Source organism: Columba livia, chromosome 12, assembly GCF_036013475.1.
Source record: "Columba livia isolate bColLiv1 breed racing homer chromosome 12, bColLiv1.pat.W.v2, whole genome shotgun sequence".
Taxonomy (NCBI): Eukaryota; Metazoa; Chordata; class Aves; order Columbiformes; family Columbidae; genus Columba; species Columba livia.
This window is the reverse complement of record NC_088613.1, coordinates 18,722,602-18,740,082: the sequence shown is the minus strand read 5'-3', so window position 1 is coordinate 18,740,082 and position 17,481 is coordinate 18,722,602. Positions and strand designations below refer to the sequence as shown.

At 43.0% G+C, this 17,481-nt stretch overlaps 1 protein-coding gene across 4 annotated transcripts in view; it reads right to left on the bottom strand.

Moving 5' to 3' along the window:
* LOC102088087 (ligand of Numb protein X 2-like) overlaps positions 1 to 14,859 on the bottom strand; it is a 31,083-nt gene extending 16,224 nt beyond the window's left edge. Inside the window, exons 1-3 of one of the 4 annotated variants that reach the window (XM_065078044.1) lie at positions 14,654 to 14,772; positions 11,091 to 11,222; positions 1,729 to 2,191 (exon numbers count right to left, since the gene is read on the bottom strand). In XM_065078044.1, the coding sequence (XP_064934116.1) occupies positions 1,729 to 2,117 (389 nt within the window). In that variant the 5' untranslated portion in view covers positions 2,118 to 2,191; positions 11,091 to 11,222; positions 14,654 to 14,772. Of the gene's footprint in view, positions 1 to 1,728; positions 2,192 to 3,620; positions 3,722 to 11,090; positions 11,223 to 14,446; positions 14,592 to 14,653 lie in introns of those variants that run through there. The other 3 variants (XM_065078043.1, XM_065078045.1, XM_065078046.1) reach the window with 3 other exon arrangements.
* Positions 14,860 to 17,481: the final 2,622 nt, after the last annotated feature.

The following is a 17,481-nucleotide window of genomic DNA, read 5'->3' as shown; positions in this document are numbered from 1 at the left end:
AGTCTCATCCTGGTATTACTTCCACTGGTTTATTTCTAGTTATTTATTCTCCAAGCAGTAAGATGACCCTGAAACTTAAAGACAGAAGCTGATTGACTGACTTGTGTACAGGTCCATCTTAAGATGTCAAGGAACAAATTCATTTTGCAAAGGGCAGAGAAATCCCCCAAGAAAACAAGTTGCAAGGTGCTTATTTCCGTAAGTCTCTTGCTATCAGATAGCCCCACTTAAAACTAAAAAACCGGAACACTCAAATCTCAGTGTAAGTTTTTTATCTTTTCATTTGTTTTTTCGTTTTTCAGCCTAACTATGCTTACAGCCCAGGTGAAATAGCCTCGATTTTCAGAACACACTCCCCTCCAAGGATGATATAAAGAACTATGAAATGTGTGAGAGCATTATAAGAGTTTCCAGACAGGTCTCTAACATAAACATTTCAGGGTGCTTCCCTCTTCTGCGTTTAACTCTCCTGCCAAAGGGATTACCAAGTGACAGCAGTTTACTGGCACCAGGGCAGATTTTCAGAGCAGAGAGGAAGGCTCAGCCCTCGTACGGGCCATGGCCCCAGCAACACAACAGCTGCACATCTGGGCAGTCTTGTCCCTGCCACTTGAGCCTTCAGCCCTGCCTGCTAACAAGAAAGCAGCACCAAGAGTTAGCTCAAGAAAAAAGGAGATCATAGGCTTTCATAGATCAAGGGAAAAGCACACACAAGCATCTTCCATCACTTCCTCTGGCTTTAACAGCTCTCAGCTTGTGGGTATCAAAGACGAGCAAGAACCGCAAGGACACATCCTTGGCTGGAACTGCAAAGGTATCCTGAGTGCAACTGTTCCCTGCACATTGCCTGACCTGATTTTACAGTATGCCATCGCCACAAAAAGCTACAACACAGCTGAGGGGAAACAACCCTGTTGCATTTCTCCTTGCCCACTGACAAAACACAGAGCCAGTGAAGGTTTGCTTCCACTTGCACTTCGCTCCCTCTCCTGCAATCATTAACTAGGTAGGAACAAGCGCTCTTCAAGCTCTATGGCGAGAGCTCTTTGTCACTTCTTTGAAAGCTACAATATTCTGCCTGCCACCAGCTCAACCAGCACTGGAAGCACCAAAACACGTCTCTGCTGACAAGAGCAAGGAAAAAAGTCTCCCTGTGCCCAAGGGGGGTGAAAAAAAAAAAACAAGTATTTTTCATTTGCTTCTCTTTCTCAGCAAAAGAATGAGAGAAGGTAATGGAATTGTAAATAGATGAGTCAGCAATGGCATAATGTGCAGCTTGAAGGAACTTACATGATTTGGATCAAAGATTTATCTTAACTGGACCAATTAAACTGGCAACACTGCACGATCCCTTGCTTCCAGAGTGTTGACTTTTTACCTGTCTTTCTTCTATGTGCAAGTGAAACAAGAATAAGCATGTTTGTAATAATTTTCAGTCAGGTGCCCCAGATCAGGAGACACAAATTTATACGCATTTGATAGGTTGTGTGTCTGTGGACAACTTGCACGGCAGTGGGGAGGCACCTCACTCTGCACCTCTGCAGCACGAGCTGCCCTTCCTAGCACACACATAATTACGCTGTCTTCACCCACCCACCTTTCTGGCCTCACCCTCTCTCATCTCTGGTGTCCCACCTTGCCCCAGTTTAATGGATCTTCCTGGTCAGAAGCACAAGAGACAGATGGCATTATACAAGGAGAAATAATACAATGTAAATGGGAATGCACCTGTTCTGCAGATGAGCTTCTAGCTCACACCGCTGCATTATCTGCTGGCACTCTGCCTTGAAGGGACACAAGACAATCAGCTTATCCAAGAGGTTTCGTACTAGAAGGCTGGACTTGTGGCACTGCTGGAAAGAGAGCTTCTTCCGATCCATGGGACAGAAGTTGTACTCCTGCATGAAGTTTTCAAGGCACTTGAAACAGTACGTGTGTCCGCAGGGGGTGTCCATAGGCTGGAGCAGAGGCTGAAGGCAGATGTGGCAGATGAGCTCATCGTCCACTTCATCCTGGAAGTTGTAGAGGTGATTGTCCAGCAAGAGGTGGAACTGCCCGCACTCGCAGCAGAGCTCACTGGCTTGGGACGCGCGTTCTTCTGCCAGAGGATCAGCCATGAGAGCCGGGAGTGGGCACGCTCGGCCCAGCAGCCGGGAAACGTGTCACGGAGCAGCTGTCGCACAGGGGACCCCTAAGGAAAGGGAGAGAAAGAGATTTCCAGCCAACTGGCCGCTCTAGATCTAGCCCATTAAAAATTAAATGGTGTTCCTGCCTTCAGTTCCCCCCCGGTATCTTCACCCTCACCTTAGGGTTCTTCCAGAGTGACCCTGTGAATGATCAGCCCAGGGACCAGAGAACACAAGGATTTCATTCAGCAAAATGTTTAAGCACATGGATAAATTGAAGCTTATATTAACATTACTTTACACCCACCAGCGACACAGAAGAGATAAAACCCGGCCAAACACAGGAACCAGAAATCTGAGACAAAAGCTGCGGGTTCTTGAGGAAAAACAACCCAGAGAGGGAAGGGAAGGATAACCAGTGTGGTGATTTTTAAACTGACAACGTTCCTTTCTGGCCTTCCAGATTATACCAAATATTTCAAAGATATGTTATGGTGAAACATCAGTCTGGGGACTTATAGCTGCTTGGATTTTTGTTTTGTGTTTTGGGGAGGGATGAGGAAAAAGAAGAGGAAGAAATTTCAAAAGAAACTTAAATCTAAACCACATTTCCTTCCTTTTAAGCCCACTCCCTTCAAAAAAGTTCATTTTAACAAACAATGCATTGTTCCCCACTCATCCATGCCGAAGTTCACCCATGGAAACAAATTTCCTATGAAAAGACTAGAGCTTCCTAAGTGGAAAAAATGTAAATAATTGTGCACATCACAGTTTGTTGTAACGTTACAGAAAAGCTTCAGGTTCTTGCAGGCAGGGAGAATAAAATAAGGGGCAAACTGAGCTCTTTGTAGCTGCCACTTTACTGATCTTATTAATAACAGAGTTGTCTCCAGGCACATCCATCTTGAATCTCGCCTATTATAATTAAATATTAAATTCACTTCAGTTTGCTAGCAGATTACAGGCACAGAGACTAATGGAGGAAGGATTTCTTTTTAACCTCGCAGTTATTTTAATGAAGGAAATGTGGTACTAAGTGAAGATAACACTGTATTACACAGTGAGGGTTTTGTTGCGGTGGTGAGGTTTTTTGGGGAGATTTGGTGCATTTTTTAAAGTCTATGTAAAAAATCCCAGAGCCTTTTAAAAGCAAGAAACCAAAATAATCACAGAACTGTGATGAAATGGAAAAATTCTGAAGGGCAACATGGAAAATATCTGAAAACAATTGCTTTATCTGGAAGAGGTAAAAGCCTCAGCAAGAGCGAACGCAGGTCTGCAGCAGTGCCCGCAGGACACGGCTGGCACGCAGCAGCTTTGGAGGAGGGCAGGCAAGAACAATAAGATAGCGAGAACGGCAAGAAAAAATTAGTCATGGGTTTCTAATAAAAATCACACATCACTCCAATTAATTGTCAAGCGTAAGTCAGCTATTTAATTAAAGGCATAACATATCACCAAGAGAATCAAGCCGTTTTACAGGCTGATTTTTACCTAGCCATAGAAAGTTCTTCACTTCTAAAGATGAAAACGTTACTGTCACGGTTCCAGACGGGCACCGGGCAGGAGTTGTTTGCTTCTCCTCCTGTTCCTGCGCCAGAAAGCATCTTCCCCCTGAGGAAAGCGCTTGGGCTGGATGTACAAACCTGGCTCTTCTGTTCGCATTTACTCCTTAACTCTTGCGTGACCGACTCGGTGCTCCCCAAAAGAGAACACACAGTTCACGCACAGCACCCAAGTGAATCAAAGCAGCTGTTTCCATGCGGTACCCTCTTAGAAATACCCCTGTTCTTTGGTACGTACCCCATCTGAAACAGGCATTCCTGCTGTTTGCCTTATAAAGAGTCTTTATTTGATCTTGAATGATTTTACAAGCGAAAAGGAAACATTTCGACATCAGACAATCACTGAACGTCACCCTACCAATTCTAATCAATCAGCTCAGCACCAGCAGTTAAAGAAACACCAACCTTCCAAGGCAAACATCTACCCATCAGAAATACCTGTGCTTCGGGTTGTAATACTTGCATAAAACTTTGGCAGGTGATTAAACAAATCTACTTTCTCAGCAAAAACAAACCCCACGGTAATTTTGCTGATAAACTACTTTTATATGGGGTTTTTTTTGAGATTATTTACCAAATTAATTCTCTGCTCTCTGTGTTTAAAGGTTATACAAGATGAACCCTATTTATGAGTAACTTCAAAACTCGTGGAAGATAAAAGTATCACCAAAATCTTGCTGCTTTTTTCTTCCCTGTAACTCGTAGCTGTTCCATCCTCACTTCTAGGTCCTCGAAAACAAGGGGCGAAGATTTCATTCAAAAGCGCCAAGGTAAATTCTACTTTTGCACCACTGCCCTTTCAATAAGAAAGAGACAGACACCAGGGAACCTAATCCTGACACCTCGGTGATGAGAAGCAGCCCACACCCTTTGGCAAGGCAGGAGCGGAGGACAGCAGGCTCCAACACGCCTGCCGCGTGTTCCGCGGTGCCGTCAGAACGCACATGTGCTGTAAGAGGAAAATTGCTAACATCTTATTCAGCAAAGATGACTACTCCAGCACGACAAGACAGATTGTAAGTGGCTAGAAGAGGCATCATTTCAACATAACAGGCACGGTTCCCCTCAGCCTAAACAGTCGAGTTTCAAGAGTCTGTCTGGAGTCCCCAAGGATTCCAGCTTTCGGGGAGAAGTTGGATATATATCAATCTTTTGCAGTTTCCAGCAAATTTCAGTTACTTGTTCTAACCTCTGAAGGTCAAACCAACCCAACAACCCCCCGTGTTCTTGTGTTGCTCTTTTTGTTGGACCATTCCACCTCTCCAGCTTCCTTCCAAAGTGCCACATTCCCCTGAGCCTCGCACATAGTGTGATGGAATCATAAAATCATGTGCACAATGCACATAGTATGAGGGAATCATAAAATAAGGATCTACCTTGGTCCCGAGTTACTACTTATTGGCTACATGGAAATGTTAAAGCCCAAAATATACACACGTTGCTGCTCTAAGGGACTCTGCTGTTCTAAAATATAATGCAAGGATTGCCTCTGGAGTCTGAATTATTTAGAAAGTAATACACCTATTCGTATGGATGACAAAGGACTAAAAGAAATAAACCAGCAGAAATCTCTTTATATTTCCCTGTTTCTTACACTGTGCAGTGCTAAAGAAAATATTTGGGATCACCTTTATCTTTACTGTATTTTTTTTAAATCACTGTTGGCTCTTTTTTTTTTAAGTATGATTTCTTGTACTGTAACACTGACTCAAATAATAGACTTTTTTTTTAAAGGAAGACTTATCAAGTTGTCTAATCTATTTTCCTGCCAAAGCAAGACTATTCCTGACAATATTAGCACATTGCCTATTCTTGTTTTAACTCTGCTGGGGCACAGAGCCTCAGATCTACACCCCTCTGCACATCTACAACACTGGTAATAGCTCTAGTAGGGAGGATGCCAAGAACCACCCGACAGCAAACCACCCAGCGCCATTCCTCATGGACAAACTCCGTTCAGTTCTCCAAAGCACCCCAGACTTGTAAACACCACTGATGAGATACTTTTACAGATTTGCTAGACAATTATGCTTTTTCAAAATGGTTCTTTTTAATAAATCTTTCCAATGTGGTGCCTCCACTTGAGCTACAGGCACTGAAGAGGAACTGTGTCTGTGGCACCTGGCTGCCAATCTTATCATCTGAAGCCTCAGCATCTCCAAATGCACTTTGTGCTCCTTGTTTTTAGGGCATTTCACTCTGACATTGTTAGAGGGGAGTACAAATTGGGGCACAATTCAGTCCAGCCCTGTCTGCTCCTACAATTCCAGCTTTTGATACCAGTCACTTTCAGCCAAGAACATATTTACCTTAATGACATCTCTGTGAGGTATAAGCATTGTTGCTAATCCCATTTGAAAACTGAGAAATTGCATCACCAGGGGATAAAATACAAACCCGCAGAGGCATCAGCTCCTAGGAATTTAACACTTCAGTATATCCCCGAATAGGATCTCAAGTGACCTACCTCAGATCACATAGGAAACTCCTGGGAAAAACAAACAAGAACAACCAAACCAAACCAACCAACAAAACCCCACAACAAAAGAAAATCAAGACCATATTAACTAACCGATCAATCGTATTAACTAACTGATTTAGAAGACAAATATGGTAAGTGAGCCAGAGCATATTCATTGTTGCAAAATAAAAAACCATGCAGCCAGACTGCAATAAGGACACAAAACAGAAGTATAACATGGATTAGGATGGCTAGAGGAATGTCTGATGCTGCTTTAGTTAAAAAATAACAACAACCTGCCAAATAACTAGTTCTTAGTATCAAAAAAACCTCCTTGTACCAAGGAGAATATTTTGGAAGTACAATGGGTTTATGTTTTTATGCACCTGTAGGTTAGCACTTATATGCTGATACAGACTGTGTTATTGAAAACCCCAATATACAAGTCGGCTTTGAAATTGCAGGGCGCGTGCCCCACGTATACTGCTATGTAATAGTTCACTACATTAATTATGCCAGTTATTATATTTATAGCTACATTTCCCTGGGAGACTGGAAATGCAACATTCCAACTAAAGGCTAAACAATTCATTTTTGGGGGGTGGACAAAACAAAAACCAGGACATTCTGGATTAAGATGACTGAGAGCACACACCAGTAGGGCACCAACCCCAAAACCATCTCCTTACATAAAAGCAAGTTCAAGATGGGCTGTACCATAGAAATCCAGTGCTCTAGCAATAAACCATAAGAAAAAGGGGCAGAACTTTTGCTAAACTTTCCTCCAACAGTTTTCGGGCAGTTAAGAAGTTTTGTGTTTCACAGAACAGCAATTTTGTTCATTTCTAGAGATGGGGAGGAGTACATTGTGGCAGTGTTCTGTAACAGGGCTTTTTGGCAAATGTCATTGCTATTTTGACTGAGGATTTCACAGGTGAAATAGGGCACGTTTTATACAAAACGCACTGATGTCCTGGGCAAACATTCCCCATGTGGCTGCTGCAGCATTTCACAACCCTGAGCAAACTGTCCTGAGTTTACAGGAGCAACACAGAGAACAGCGGTGAAATATCAGGGGATTTTTAACTTCTACCAAAAACCACAATACCAAACCCAGGAATAGTTTCAGGTGCTGATACAATATCCTGTTACCTTTACTATTTGCTGATATCGCTGAAGATCAGGCCACTGAATGGAGAAGTGGGAAGTCAAAGCTTCTGGAAATGGTAAATGTATACAGCTAAATAAGAAGCAACCCTTTCACCGACTGACCTTGCCTTCAAACCAAAGGGTTCCTGATAAGCCGCCTCCACAACCCACTGCTCCGCGCATTTATGAACACTTCAGTTAAGAAACTCTAAATCAAAGCAGCTTCGCTGTGCTCAGTATGAAGGAAGAGCAAAGATTTTTAAAGTTTTGATTGCCCCCATCATTTATGCCCATTATTTAACCACAAATTTGAAAATAAATTGTATTCTAACTCTCTGGTGTTTCCGTGCTTGATGGACAATTTTGTATCTTGTCTGCTTGGGCTTCTGAGCAAGTAACCATTTTCTCAACTAGAAAACAAAAAATTGATTGTATTTCCATTAATTATGATCAGAATCATTGTCCTGTTATACTAGAAAAGACTTATTATTCCAGGAAACCCTGCTTGAGAGATGTGCCAAAAGGCGTGGTTGACTAGGGCAAGACTATCCCAAGGAGTTTTCTCCTCAGCAACTTTTGCAACATCAGCTCTCCAGCATGGTATATGGATTTCCATTGTCACATACTGCCCTTCAAGACAGATTTGAAAACAAAACAAAACAAAACCTTGTTTTATTAGTCTATTTGAAGTTCAACATAAGAAAAGATCGCTTCTTTTTGTATTACTTATTTTTAAAATCTTACTAGCAATCAACAGCTTCAATTGCAATTAAACACCTAACTTCAGGAGAAAGAAAAGCTGGCATGAAAAATTAAGAAGCTGGCACTTGTAATTCATTTCTCTCGCTACCTTTGCTTCTCAGCTCAGTTAATGATACCACAGAACAGTAATTGTCTCACCAGGGACCCAGCAGTGGGATTATTCAAAAGTAATTTCAACAATTAATCCAAATTCTTTCTACAGAGCAGGAAATTCTGCTGTTATTGTTCAGTTCATGTTATCTAGGTAAGAAGAACCAATACATTTCCTCTCTCCTCCCTTCTTCTTAAAGAATTAAGTAGTGGTGCAAAATGTTTTCTACCTACACTTTTCTTCCAAAGGGATTAAACAGTGACTATTTTAACATACTGCTCTGAAAAATCAATACATTAAATGACCTCAAACAGAAGACAAGTGCTGCAGAAAAAGTTGGTTTATTTCTATTTCTTCCTGCTTTCTCACCATTTCTAGATGTTTCTGCTATATCCATCATCCTTTCTATACACTGTCTTCCACTCAACTTGATGCTCACAGGAATTCTTCTGTTGTACCACTCACTGAAATCAATTTACTTCTTTGCAGGATTTGACCCAAAGCCTCCTATGGAAGTTCCACCACTGGCAGCATGCGTGGGTTTTCTTCTTGTGTCTAATTATCTCTCTCTGTGAAATTAAATACCCCTACCTCCACCCTCACATCACCTACAGTTTGAATTTGGCAGCTATCTACATTTTTTTATCCCTAAAAATCAGTTTGATGTTTGTGGGAGAAGCTTTCTATACCCAAAGAACCCAATGCTATAGTGTAACCGTAAAGGACCTAATCTGTAATTAATAGCCAAAATTTCTTCTGCAGTTAAAGCAAAAAGCCCCAAACCAAACCAAAGAGGGATTAGGAGATTTGATGTTAAGATTTAAGTTCATCTAAATATCTGGTAGCACACTTTCCAAAGAGCTGGGTTAGCTTTTGAGGACAAGAGGTAGAGATCATGTGTCTCTTGGCTATATATGAATACCAGATGCTCTTACCACATGTGTGTCAACCTGTAAAGTCATTGTCTATAGAAAGAAAATAGCACCATGTCTTATAGAATATAAAATAAGTATGTGATGTGCAGGGGTTTGTTTCAGGTATAAGGCTCCATAACTAGCCAGCCCTTATAGGTATCACTCTGATGAAACAAAACCTCTGCATCAGTGTCCATTTGTGATCTAGGTGTTGGATTTGTTATGTAGGTCAGCAAAAAGCAGAGGCTTTCATATTACAGAGTTTCTGAAGCATAGATGGAAGAAGCAGACTGCATTATAACTATATATATAATATATTATAATAACTGTATGTTTTCAAATGTCACTGTTCAAATATCCTTACCATGGTAGTCATTATCAAATATATTTAAAAGCAGGGAGAAGCAGGGAGAGGGAAGAGAGAGACTGTTGTTTGGTAGGCATATGGTATTTCTGTAGCTCTAAGCCTTGCCTATCTGTGAGAAAGTCCTACAAAGCTTTAATCTCTATCACACTCTATCAAATGTTACTTTAAACTGAAATTAATTTCAGTTTACAGAAACTAATCTTGGCTATCCTCAACCTTAAGCATGAAGTCACTTGTTTTCTATATTAGTTAAAATAAAAACCAACCAACCAAACAACACTTTTGCAAATACTGTTTTCTACATAACTTTACCGTAAGCGATCCAGCAGCATGAAAGCAGTTTCGCACCTGGTGATGAAATATTTCCCATCAACAGACAGTTACAGTTGTTAATATCAGAAACATCAGACCAGGGCTTTACTTCAGGACAAACCAGCACAGAACTTTTCACTAGCCACACAAAGTCCAATTCTGGTCCCAGTTACAGCAGTGCTATTTGTTTGTGGGTTTTTTTACGGTTCTCTGTTTTAAGTAAAGAGTTTAGCACAATCTATCACAGCATCCCTTTACATCAGCAGACGCTTGGAATCTAAATTCTGCAAAATAAAACTAATTATCAGCAACAAGCATGCAGCACGTCTGAGAGCACTATTCTAGAGGGACCAGCAGCTTTCCCCAGTCCTGGATCTTTTTTCCCCCTTGGTGGCCCCAGCCTGCACTTGATGCTGTCAGCAACAGGACATATCACCCTGCTCAATAAATGATACCCCAGACTTCTTTTCATGGGGTAAAGGCATTTTATCAAAACCAGTGCAAAGTACTTGCTAGCCCAGACTTGTTCCCACTAACTAAAAAAGCTGAATTAAAAGATAATTAAGTCCATAATTCCCCTTTACATTTCATCTTATTGTTAGATCATGGTAAAGGGGAAAGAAATAAAACAAGTTATCTTCATTTAAACAAAAGAAAACCACCAGCTAACTCCTAGCCCACATCTTCTCAAGCTGCAGCCCCTCGGGGTGGCGCGCAGCTCAATTTGAATTTAGTTTAAACTCCCGCCAGTGCCTGTGGGCAGGCAGAGCTGCGGCTGCTGCAACCAGTACCCGGATGCCCTTCGCACAGATGACAGCCAGGGAGTAAAAAAGCAAGGAAAAAAGCACTATAGGAAACAGTAAAAAATAAATAAAATAAAATAAAATAAAATAAAATAAAATAAAATAAAATAAAATAAAATAAAATAAAATAATCAGGATTAAGACTTACATTCCCTTAGAGATTTACAGAACAGTATTATGTCTAATTTTTGAAAGACTTGAGACACGTTCTGCTGCTTAGGACATCTGTATTATGGGTTCATGAGCTCAAGTGGAGTTGCACTTGTAATTTCAGAAGCCTTTTCATCATACAGTTTTTCCTAGTGTATCTTGTTGACCTTAGACTTAAACAGGGAGAAACAAAACTGCAAGAGGCTTTTTTTTTTTTCCAAATCTTAACCTGATTTAAAGCTGTGTCTGAGCTAATATCAGAAACAGGTCTTTAAGAACCATCATTATCTTATGTTATTGGGCACACATTCGCAGTATACGTAAACTGAGAATTATGTTATATTTTCCCTTGTTCTAAAAATAATTTTAAAATAGGCGTGGCTGTCTCACCAGAGCTGGAACAACAGACCAAAGTCCTTCCACTATCCACAAATCAGTGCAGCAACCACATTCTTCCTTAGCCACCCGTGAACGACCTTGAGTTGTATAGACAACAATCTCCTTTCTCTGCTCCTTTTCAGCCTGTTGAGATTACCAAACAGCCCCAGGTGTTAATCTCATAGGGAACTTTTTTTTTTTAAATCATATGTACAAAAAGGCCCAGAAGACCCATTATGTTTATTTTTATGTATCCTACTTGAAATAATCATACAGCAATTTTTGTCCACTACCAATTGAGACCATGTAAAAGAGGATATCCTCAGATCTAAGGTTCCCAGGGCAGGGACTGCTTTATTTATTTCTTTTCTATTTCAAGACCGTGCTTACTAGGTGAGAAGAATTTATCTGTTTTTTATGAGCCTAGAGGTGGTAGGTTAATAAGTCTGAGAACTTTACAAATAGGGCTGATCATGATTTACTGGAGTTTCAACAAGTGCAACACAACTGATGTCACAGAGTAGCCCCTTAAACCCTCAGAGGAGCAGGTCAAGTTTTATCTCGACCCCTTTTTAACTGTCAGAAAAATCAGCTTTTAAAGAGAGAGACTGCTGCAGCTGTTTACAAAAGTCACATGAGCTAATGCCCAGGCAAAGGGCAGACAAAGCTGGACAACACAGTTTTTCAGATACATAATCCCTTGCAGCACATCACTTCCAGAATATTCAAGATAAGGAATAGTACAAACAGAATGTGCAGAGACCCTCTAAGCTCATGGCACCACTACATACACATAAAATCAGCCTTTGCCTGTGTGCTGCTGATCGTCTCTCCAAATCCCTCCAGCCTTATTCCACTTCCCTCCTTCCAGCTCTTTGAGCGCTTTTTCCTGGACCAGCAGAGTAATTCCTGCTATGTGTGTTCATCTAAATCCTCTCTAACACTTCAGATGGTTCGTGAGACATTGGCTCACAGGCAATCTCTTGTCCAAAGGATCAAAAATATTGCCAGATATTTTCATGTTTTCAAACTCAATTCATGTCAAGAAATTTCTAAGCCAAGAGCAACATCTTATGTGTTATAAATCAGGGAACATAAACTGACTGGGGATTGTCAAATACAATTCCTAACAACTGTATGAACAGCCCCACTCAAGTAAGCTGAGAAGGAGAAACCAAACAAGAGGGTTTTGTATTAAACCAGCAAAACATACTCAGGCCTGTGAGTAAGACAACAGCTGCAACTACTCTGGCAAGATATACACGATCAGAATGAAATGATGCAGCTTGATTTTCAAAGTTAAATCAATATAGCAATCTCAGCAGGATTTTTTTTTTTAATGCAGAAACAAAAAATATATAGCAATGCACAAGGAAGAGTAAGAAAATACAGCAGGAGTTGCTTTGTGGACTACATATATTGTACTCTGGCAATTTTAAAGTTTATTCTTATTATACTATTAAGTCTAAGACTCCACAATCTCATAAGCATGTGTTAATTCATCTATTAGCCATACTTAGGGAAGTACAGCACTACCATGGTTTACGAAACCATTCATTACAATTTCTAATTGAAATTACAGGAATCGCCATTCCGGTAGCACTAATGTTATCCAAAATAATCTGCAGCCTGTTTCATCAGGTATCTTTGAACTCCGTGGGGGTTTTTTTTTGAGGTCATTTAGCTTCCAGGTCCCTTCTGGAGCTGTTCCTTCCACTTTTTACAGCTCTCATACCCCAGGCCATGTGGTTTGGTTTTTAACTCTTCCTCACTTTCCTCACTACTCATTTGGTTAGAAACTTTAAAGGAAACTTGTCTTTCAACAGTTGAGGTTCCTTTTTGCTGTATGCCACAGGTCCTTCTCTCCATTGCACTGAGGTTTGATGCTAGTGCATCTGTTATTTAAGAGTTACATATGCATCGAGCTTGCATACTAGAGCAGACACATAAATCAGGTGAATGAAGGTGTGGATTTACAGCACAGCTGAGTTTTCCAACAGCTAGAGAACCCCAAGAAAAGCTTGGCCTCCTGTTCATTGTTTCACCGCTCCATCCTCAGCCATCTGACCCCTTTGTTTTTCCCTGCACAAGCACTGATGCTGTTCTGACTTCATGAGCTGGTTCAGAGAGCAAATAAATTCCTTTGGGGGAAGGAATAAATATTACCACTGCCTTAGGCCCTTTTCAGCAGCAGACATGCAACATCTGCTTAGTTACATTGTAGAAGAGTTTGAGTGTGTAACTTAAGAGAAAGAAATTCAGTTTTGAAGGACACGTGCACAATCTGCTTTTTCTGTGCTGGGGAGCTGCCAAAAGAGCTCGGCCTTTCAGGAATCAAAGACAAACATCAGCACCATCCCTCAAAGGCAGAGCACACAAGTGGCGTTGCTGCGGGAGGATAACTACAATTCTTTAAAGTACAGCACACCACCCAAACCTTGGGCTGCTCTGGAGTCTCCAGAGGCTGAAGGATTAGACTGGACAACTCTGGGGCCATGTGACGGTGACAAAAACTTCCCCAGGCTGCTTATTATCTCCACAGGCTTGTATGCTGTGACCCTGCCCTGACGTACGCTTTGCACAGCGCTAACACTTATTATCTGCACTTCAGCTGAAATGATGTTTCCCATGGAGCATTTATAAAGTTCTGGTCCGTTCGCCTTGTCTAAAATACTGGAGCAGGCAGTGAAAATACGACCTGGTTTGGTGAGCAACAGGGAAACACTCATTTTGCATTCTTTACTTTACCACACTAAAGCAGGACCAAAAAACAATTGTTCAAGGAATTGAAAGTGCCATTTCAAGCATGACTCAAAGCAAACCAAGCCTGCACTGCCACGGAAAGGGGCAATCCTGCTCTCCCTGCCACCTCCTGTGCTGGCACCAGCTGTCTGTGGCCTCTTCTCTCGGTTTTCAATCAGATAACGAGGGCAATGTCACAAGTAGAGATGTCAAGCGCACACAACCCAGCAGCGCAGCAGAGTGGGACGGTCCCTTCAGCAGCACACGGCCTCACCCGCTCTAAACCCCTCATGGAAAACTTCTAAAAGAAAATAAAAGCATTCCGGTTATATAGCATCCCTTACACTTTTTTCAAGCCTCTTACAAGCCTTTCCAGAACATTACCTCATATTTAACATCACCTGTATTTCTTACCTTTAAGGCATTTCCAAAACATCCACATCGCTTTCCTTCGCCTGTTATCTCAACTCCTATTTATAGGCTTTTCCTGCATTAATTACCAGTACAGCGCCAGCAACTTGCCAACTTAGTACCTCTCCATCCCCCAGCGAAGGAATTCGGCGCCGCCGCCTCCCTGCGCCCGGCTGTGGGGTGTCCGTGGGGTACACAGCCCCGCTCGCACTTACCGCCCTGTGTAACGATCATTATCAAAGCCCGACATTTGTTCCCCCGCTGCGCCCGGTCATGGCTGAGCAGCCCCCGGCTGACAGAACCGCCCGCCGGGGCAGGAGCTGCCGCCCTCGGCCGCTCCACCGCGGCTCCGCGACCCCCCCGCGGCCTCCGGCCCCTCAGCCCGGCGGGGGCCGCTCACACACCCCCCGGGTCCCGCTCACCTGCCGGCGCCGGGAAGGGGCTCGCTCGCCCCCGGGAAGGGGAGGGAGGAGGGGAGGGCAGCTCGGCGCCAACTCGGCCTGCGACAGCGGCAATACGCGGCTCCTCCACTAAGTTTCCGGGCGGGGAAGAAAGTCGAAACCTACGTGAGAGGAGGAGGCAGCGCAGCCGCCCAGGTGTCTCCTTCCCGCCCTGCCCGCCCCTCGGCACCGCCGCGCTGCCCTCCGCCTCCAACTCCTCCCCGGGCCGCCTCCCCGGGGCCTCCCGCTCCCCTCGGGCGCTGCTTCGCTGCCTGAGGCTCCGTGAGCCGCGGGGAAAGGTGCTGGGGGCTCAGCTCTGGGAGACACCCCGGCCGCTCATCCCGGGTACCTTGGCCCTGGTGGAACAGTTTCTCCTTTCTCTCGGGGATGTTTCCTGAGGTGATGCTGAGGTGTTAAGACATGGGGTAATGGGTTTAAACTGGAACACAAGAGGTTCCACTTAAATTTGAGAAGAATCTTCTCAGTGAGTGTGGCAGAGCCTGGCCCAGGCTGCCCAGGGGGGTTGTGGAGTCTCCTTCTGTGCAGACATTCCAACCCGCCTGGACACCTTCCTGTGTAACCTCATCTGGGTGTTCCTGCTCCATGGGGGGATTGCACTGGATGAGCTTTCCAGAGCCCTTCCAACCCCTGACATTCTGGGATTCTCTGTTTCCTTTCCTTCTGCCAGTGTCCTGAGGGCTCTGCCTTACCAAAAATCCCGTCAAACAGAAGAAAGAGCAAAACCTGATTCTCTTCTCAGTTAAGGAGAAAATTGTAGTTCAGCTGGCTAAAAAAAAAAAAAAAAAAAAAAAAAAAAAAGAGGGGAAATTATTTGTGTTCTGGGCAATAAACAGAAATACTGACAATTCAGACTTGCATTTAGTTTGTTGGCAAGGCAATTGATAAGAGCCAAGGAAATGAGTGCCAAACCAGGTGGGGTTTAAAAGTGGTCAAGCCGTGTTAGTGCTGCAGCCAGGCCAGGGGTTCCTGCCAGAGGAAGAGACCTTCCTGGGTGGGTACGGTGCTTTTCTTTGTACCATGTCACATTTGGGCCCACGCAGTGAACTAGAACATGTTTCAGTCCTAAAAAAAAATCCCCCAAAACTAACCCATAGTATTTCCTGGGTTATAATTTCTTGCTCTGGATTATCTCTCAGCCTTGGAAATACTGCAGTCAAAAGGGTCCTGAATAGTAATGAAGATGATGACATTTCTGCCAATGAAGAAAAATAGAACATTAAACCACAGTTTTAGAGGAGGAAGGAAACCTTTGTACATTAACATAGGTGATAGGCAGTACAGGTGGACCTAGCACACACCTGTCTGCATTTTGTCATTTAGGTATGTCCCATTTTGAAGCAGACCTAGATGGAAAGAAGAATAAGTGCTTTCAATGCCCTGAAAACTTTGATAGGGCTGGGGATCTGTGTTACTCAATTAAGACTATTCAAGAAATGTCGGTACAGAGAGAAGGTATTGTCTTTTAGTTCAGACATGGGCTGATCTGGCTCAATTTTACCCGTCCTGTGTTAAATTTCCTATGCAATCTGCTCAATTCTTTGCTACCTCACTGAATTCTGTTCCCTCTTTTTGTCGGTTGAAGTCTGTCAGTGAGGGGGTTTGGACTACGCTTGTTAGCGTGTGAGAATATCTTTATGTTGCAAAGGTGAGACTGCAGGAGATGCACCATGTACCACAAATGCAATAAGGCCCTTTCTTCTTTTCATTTTAGATCATTGTTGGAAATCTAATGGACCCGAGGCACACCAGCAATGCATCTTTGTTCAATGAGATTCATGTTACCACAGGATGTGAAGTGTAAGGTATTTTTGAAGACCTTGGCTGAGAACTTGTGATCTAGGTTTGCAAAAGCAATGACTTTGGTTAGACTAAGTTAATTGTTTGATAGGATTTCCTCTGAAGCACCGAGGCTGAGATGGCTGAGGAAGATGGGTAGCGTCACATCCTCAGACCATTCTGAACAAAAAAACATTTTGGCAAGAAAGTGTTTGGCCTGAGACTCTGTGGAATTAAGCTCTTTTTGGGGAAGGGACAGCAGCCAACAGCAAGCCAGAGCTGTGTAATGACTAGAGCTTGATGCGGAGACATCAAGCGGTGGCTGCGCTGTCAGCCAACCTCACACCAGAGCCTGTTACTCATCGAAGACTGGCTTGTGTGTAAGCCAGCAAAGGCTTAAGCTAAGCTCTGCAGAGCTGGAGCACTTTTGAGGGGAGAGGTTTAAACCGTAGCAGAGAACCAGTCTCTCCTTTGTGCAGCCTGCAGCTCAGTCGGTGAGGACAGGAAATGTGTGGGTGAACTCGAGGTATCAGGAAGACAAACCCCAGGGAAATTTCAAATTGATGCAAATCTTTAAAATTAGGAATTCTGTCTAGTTAGCACTCGCTGGAGATTTTTATCGTGCACAATGACCTGTTTTCCTGAGTGGACAGTGTGCCCATATGTAATTAAGATACGGTGAAAGTTTATTGTATGAGTGTGCTGGAATTTTGGTTTGGCTTTGCAATAAAGGAATCACACTGAGTCATGGTTACTAAATGGACTCATGGAGGATACAGGTCTCTTCTGCAGAGCTAACATAAATGTGAGGAACTGAAATTAATTTATTTCTTAGTCCAGGCAAAAGCAGCCACATGGTAAACAAGGCTGTGGCTTGATGACATGAAGCCTTTGCTGTATTACTGGTTCCTACTGGCTCCTTGTTCCTGCGCTTGCAACACCACACACCAGCCCTTCGCTGTGTCTGCAGCTCTTTGTGTGGCTCAGCTGTGAATCAGATCAGGATTCTAATC